The following is a 6,000-nucleotide window of genomic DNA, read 5'->3' as shown; positions in this document are numbered from 1 at the left end:
ATAGACAAAGAGGTTGCACTAGAGTACGGACGTTTAAGGCTAAGTAAAATATCATATCTTGTCAGGAGCAGTTTTTTTGCCGCTATATACACTTTTAATTCTTAACTCATGAATGCAGCTACTAAGGAGAATATTTCAACAAAGGGTCCTTATCACTCTGAGCTATACTGATATGGAGAGAGAAAACAAAACAAAACAAGGTGGTTTGACAGCCGGTTTGAGAAACAACCGATGTCAGTATCCAAACTCGCGACTTGAAGTTTATTTATTTAGTTCACTAACACGACAATTTTATTTTACCGTAAAATCGGCATAATAGTTAGGCACTTCGCCGAGCGTGTCGAAATTGAGACTCACAAAGACGGGGATAAATAAACGACAACATACAAAAAAATAAAAAAATAAAGAGACGAAACGAAGTGCCGGCTGCAGCTCAATCATTCGTGCGTCACGTTCTCAACCCTAGCCAGCTGAGCAGCCTCCGCAGCGAAGGAAGCGTCCTTTCTGAGCTGTCATTCGCAGGCGCGGGTCGCGAAACCCCATTCGAGAGGTGAGCCCCCACCTGACGTCTGCAGGGGCGTGTTGGCGCCCAGCGGTGAGCCAGCCGAAGCGAGCACGTTCTTCTTGCTGCTCACTTTCTTCACCTTCACCGAATTGGTCGGCGAAGGGCAGGTGACGAAACCTGCACCGCCGACACACAAAACCACCGGTCAGCGCGAGGCTAGGCCAAAACGTGGAGAGCGGTACCGCCAGCTTTGCTCGATAGAGAGAGAGAGAAAAAAAAGAATTTCTGCCTTTTATCGATGTAAACACAACGTTATATTGTCACTTGGTAACACGTTTAATCAGTTAGACGGTTCCGGGCCTTTTGTCAGTTTTCTCTCCAAGTTGTAGTAAAAATTTCAATATGCATATATGTGGCTTCGCTTAGAGGTCTGTATACACCACATGTTGTCATGATCGGAGAAAGTATAATAAGGTGGGTGGAGAATATATATATATATATATATATATATATATATATATATATATATATATATATATATATATATATATATATATATATACAGGAATGCATGTTACTGGAAAGAGACACAAGCATTTTCACCGGGCGATACTTGAGTACAACTACGGTCTTTTTGTTTTTTCTTTCTGCACATGCCAACTTATCGTGATGTTTTCCTGAGCACTGACTTGTGTAGACGTTCCCCCGCCGAACAGCGCAATCAAATAGTCTCTTGAACCGAAGGGTATGGGAAAGCACCTCTGAACTTGATGGCCTGGCAGTAGGTGACCAGGTCGGAGAGCTCCGGTGCGATCTGCGAGCTGGACTTGCGCTGCTTGTATCCGTCGTCGTCGCTGTGCAGGTGCTCGGCGTCCGCTGGGTTGCGCGGCCGAGGGTGCGCCGCGCCGGGGCTCAGCGTGCCCGGGTGCCTCATGGCCTCCTTGCACGACCCTTCCTGGCTCGACAGGGACTCTGCGCAACGGTTCAGTGCACTTGTGACAAAAACGACCGGTTTATTATCCAGCCGGGCGACCACTAGCGCGAGTCTCGCGGAAGCGCCTAGCCAAGCCGTCTGTACCTAGTCACTACATGTGGCTATTGACTACAACATGACGTACCAGTATTTATGTCGCCTAGGCATTCGATGGCCACCTATAGACGGTGTTTCACATACAACATGGTCTCTAAATATATTGCGGCTTAAGTTATGTCTGCCGGTGATATCCAAAAAGGAACGGCGCCTCAGGGAATGTACTTAAAGCTCGACGAATGCATTTCGCCTGATTATTGGATCGGAATGCGAGGTAGCTGGAATAACCGTGCCTATCTGATGATGCACATCTGAACTTACTTGCATTTACCCTCAGGGACATTCTATGATCTTCCCTAAGACATGAGATTAGATGTGCCTGACGCTAGGAAGATCTACTCGGAGTAGGCTGCACAATTTAAATTATTTCGTTTGTTTTCCCCCGGCATGTGATGGCACAAGCGAAAATAATTGAGTCGTGCGGCCGCTCAGTGCAGGTCACATCACTGAACGACCTACACTCTACTCAAAGCATGAGAAAGGCGAGGCATGGAAGCGTCAGTCCACCAACCAGAGTTGCGATAGCAAGTCGGCTCATCGATGCTTCGATCAGCGGATTGCGTTTTCTTTCATTGTGTACATTTACGCAACAAATAACCGCTGCCACCCTTCCTCTTCTGACGCACGTGACGTCAAAAACCCCGCCGAGTGCTGGCGGCATCTTGTAGGCAGCTCAGCCGCATCCGCTACTTAGCGCCAAGGACGCCAAAGCGAAGACTGAACAGCGCTATATAAACGACGCGCTGCATCTAGATTTGAATAGCAAGAAAATATATTTATTGTTCGAACGTATCGATGCTATGCTGCACGCTTTTGTGCAGCATAGCATCGAAATTTTGTCTAAAGGTGCCGTAAAACCAGAGCGTTAGAACACAGAACTGACATATCAGAGTATCACGCCCCGAAATTCGGAAGCTTTTCTTACTAGCATCAGGGACGAGCAGTGGAATACAGTGAAATGCTGTCACTCCGCAGATGCTGCCTATGAATAATTTATTCGTATTCTCAAGGGTATTTACCATGAACACTTACCTTAAAAACGCATCGCTAGAGTTAGCGCCAAAAGTCGCTAACCATGAATCAGCCACGAATCGTTGAAGCGGATGAAGTGTAAAATCGAGTTATATAAACAAATCTTGAAAACAAAGTCGACCCACGACTTTAAAAAATTCAAGCATGAAAAAGCTCAACGCATTTATGAGGAATAGGAAAAGTACATATTTGCATAACCAGTTCTGTAGTGACTGCTGCAAGGAAACCTCTGATGTTCGGAAGAAGCTCAATGGGTTGCTGAACCATTTGCACGAGCCCTTGGTTCTTAATGACCCTATTCTGGAAGGCAGTCATATATACACAATATAGACGTAGCTGAAAAATGCGAGAAATTCTTTAACGACGTTGCCGGTCAAGGGCAGCGCTTTTTGCCCACGATGCGTGGAACTCAGGAATAACCGCATCATATATTTCAAGCCTACAGATGAATTCGAGGTGTGAGATATGTACAGACCTGTAAACAAGAGCAAGACACAGGACACTGATGACATTCAAATGAAACCAGTAAAATATGTGCTTGATGCTATCGTTCAGTTGCTTTCTCACATTTACAATCTTGTGTTATCGACGAGCCGTTTTCATCAGCTGATGCAGGTTTACAAAGTTATCATTTTATTTAAAAGTAGCGATATAAATAATTTACGCAACTACAAGCAAATTTTTGTTTTGCCTATTTTTCCCCAAAGGTCTGAAAAAATAATTTATAAGAGACTGTCAACCTTCTGTCAAAAATTCAATCTCGTGAGCCCGTCGCAGCTTGACTTCCAATGGGGAAATCTACAAAAACAGCACTGCTGACTGATAAACAAAATATTCTCAAAGCCTTCGAACTTAAACAGTTGTGAATCGGAATTTTCATTGACTTTTCAAAGGCGTTTGAACGCATCAATCACCAAACTCTCTTTGAAAAGCTGGCATCCTAGGAATTCGCGGAACAGCCTTTCACCTCCTTCAGTCTTATTGCACCGCCGTGTTCAGTGTGTTAGAATTGGAAATGTTACATCCTCTCTTGAAGAGGTCTGTACAGGGGTTCCACAGGGGAGCATTTTGGGGTCGCATGCTTTTCATTCTGTATATTAATGACATCACTTCTATTAGCAGAAGCCCTGAGTATATACGTTATCTCCGCCGGTTATATTAGTTTGTCCTTTCGAGGCAGTGACATGCAGTCACTCGTGCGCTCTGTCAATGACAACCTTGTAGTATTACATAATTGGAGCGAATTGAACTCGCTACTTATTATTGCCGCAAAAACTAAAGCTGTCCCTTTTGTCCACGACAGCGCCTGCCGCCAGCAGATTACGAACTATATGTTGGAAACTGCCGATTAGGACGCTTTGATATAGTAAACATTCTAGGTGTTCTCTCTAACACGAATATGTCATGGGATACCCAGTATGAGTGTGTCGAAACGCAACTCTCCAAAAGTGCCGGAATACTTGCCAAAATTCGATGTTTTCTTCCTGTTTCCAGAAAGCTTATTATTTACAACACACTCTTTCTTATCTTAATTAGTGTTTTTCGGTGTGAGGGAATTGTACACAGGAAAATGCCAGCAAAATATACCATTTGTAAAAAAGAAAAAAAAAAAAGGGGCGATTCGTTTCATTGCCAATGTGAATTTCAGTGCCTATATTCAAGAACTATTCCAACGTTTCAGTATTGTCCCGATGCATAACTTATATAACTATTGTTTCAGCGTTAGGTATAAGAAGTCTGTGAATAAAAAATCAGTATGCGTTTTTGCAGTTAGCCGATTTAGCAGACGATGTTTCTGCTTACCCACTTCGACAGCAAGAGTTTTAGCATGTCCCAAGTTCTAGAACTCAACTTCGGTGTCTAATGTTATATCATACTTTACCGCGACTTTTAAATACCTATTATACCAACAACATTCAGGTAGAACAATGTAGCCGTCGTGTCATTAAATCCATGTTCCTTTCATAACTCGTGAAACATGAATTGGCAAAAGGGTGATTTTGTATTATGTGCATGTATTTGTGTTTCCTTGTTCTTGTTACTAGTCCATAATAAGCGATGTATCAATTGTTGCGTTTGCTGTAAGTTTCATGCACAGGGAGGCTCAGGTATTATTCAAGTGAAAAACGTTCGCTTTTTGCCTGAGCCCGCCCACATCATCATCATCATCATCATCATCATCATCATCATCATCATCATCATCATCATCATCATCATCATCATCATCCGGATTATATCCACTGCAGGCCGATTGCCTCTCCCATATTACTTCTACTAGCACGGTCCTGTGTTAGCTGCATGCATTTCAATGCTGCTAACTTCGTAACCTGATCCACCTACTAACTTGCCATATTTCCACCCACATCTCTACGGTGTAAATAAAAAGGAATAAATCAATGCCATTTCCGCATAGCATTAAAACGATAACGGAATGTCATTTACTGCATTTCACTATCTTGCCGTCGTTGTTACACAGGCCAAACGGGGAAGTGGCTAACTGATCGCCCGAAAAAAAAACAAAAAACGATACTGCCGTAAAGAGCCTTTAAAGCATCCTTCCCTCCTTCTTGGCAAAACAATTTCAGGGCAATAACGCCAAGTGAACTGTGAAAATATGCAGCCCGAAATGCTGATAGCCCACCTTCGAGATTATCGTCCTCCTCATCGTAATCCTCGTAATCCTCTTCATCCTCGTCGTTGAGTGACCCTGTGCTCGCTGTGGAGATGATGCTGTTGGTCCGACCAGGTGCAATCTTCCCTTGCGGGACGCCCTGCACGCGAAGGGAGAGCACCTTCTCAGACGTTTTCCGGGAGAGGCTACGCTGTACACTGTACGGTTGATTTGTAAGAATTAAGTGCTGTCTGTGCCATCTTCTAAAGTAAATGTAGGTATGAAATGCATTGCAGGTAAGGCGCAGTACGGCCGATGGCGCCTCGGGTGTTGGCTAGGTCATTTGGCAGCTGGACAGGCCGCCGCCTTTAGTGGCCTGTACTCGTAGGATCAGGCGCACGGCCTCCCTGGCTGCTTTCAAGACTCGTGGAGAGGCTGCGATCAACCGTTTCTCTTCCGGCCGGACACTGTTCTGTTTGTGTTGGCTCTTAGAAAGTGAACACATGAACACGATGCTTTAAGGCACGAGATACAAGCAGTAAGAACACAGAGCGCGAGAAACTGCGGCGATCATCCAAGGCATAAAAAAAAACAACAACAACAACAAAAAGATGCTTTGTTTGCTCTGTTTGGTTCGGACCCCATTCGGGGCTGAAGTATTCTAGACATCATTCGGACGAATAAGTTTTCGAGTGAGTTGGGCTTCATGTTCGTTTCAGTTCCTGGACGGTATTCACCTGAATGTGCCGAGATTGCGAGCCG

General features: G+C 44.4%; 1 protein-coding gene across 1 annotated transcript in view; it reads right to left on the bottom strand.

The window, feature by feature from the left end:
• The window catches only part of LOC146206435 (uncharacterized), a 422,112-nt gene that overhangs the window by 28,547 nt on the left and 387,565 nt on the right, over positions 1-6,000 (bottom strand). Inside the window, exons 34-36 of the mRNA XM_084591099.1 lie at positions 5,269-5,398; positions 1,265-1,477; positions 563-682 (exon numbers count right to left, since the gene is read on the bottom strand). Coding sequence (XP_084447225.1) covers positions 563-682; positions 1,265-1,477; positions 5,269-5,398 — 463 coding nt within the window. The remainder of the gene's footprint in view (positions 1-562; positions 683-1,264; positions 1,478-5,268; positions 5,399-6,000) is intronic.

This window comes from Amblyomma maculatum, chromosome 1, assembly GCF_055883805.1.
Source record: "Amblyomma maculatum isolate TAMU_Amacu chromosome 1, ASM5588380v1, whole genome shotgun sequence".
Classification (NCBI taxonomy): Eukaryota; Metazoa; Arthropoda; class Arachnida; order Ixodida; family Ixodidae; genus Amblyomma; species Amblyomma maculatum.
The sequence above is the reverse complement of the archived record's forward strand: the minus strand, read 5'-3'. Positions and strand labels throughout refer to the sequence as shown.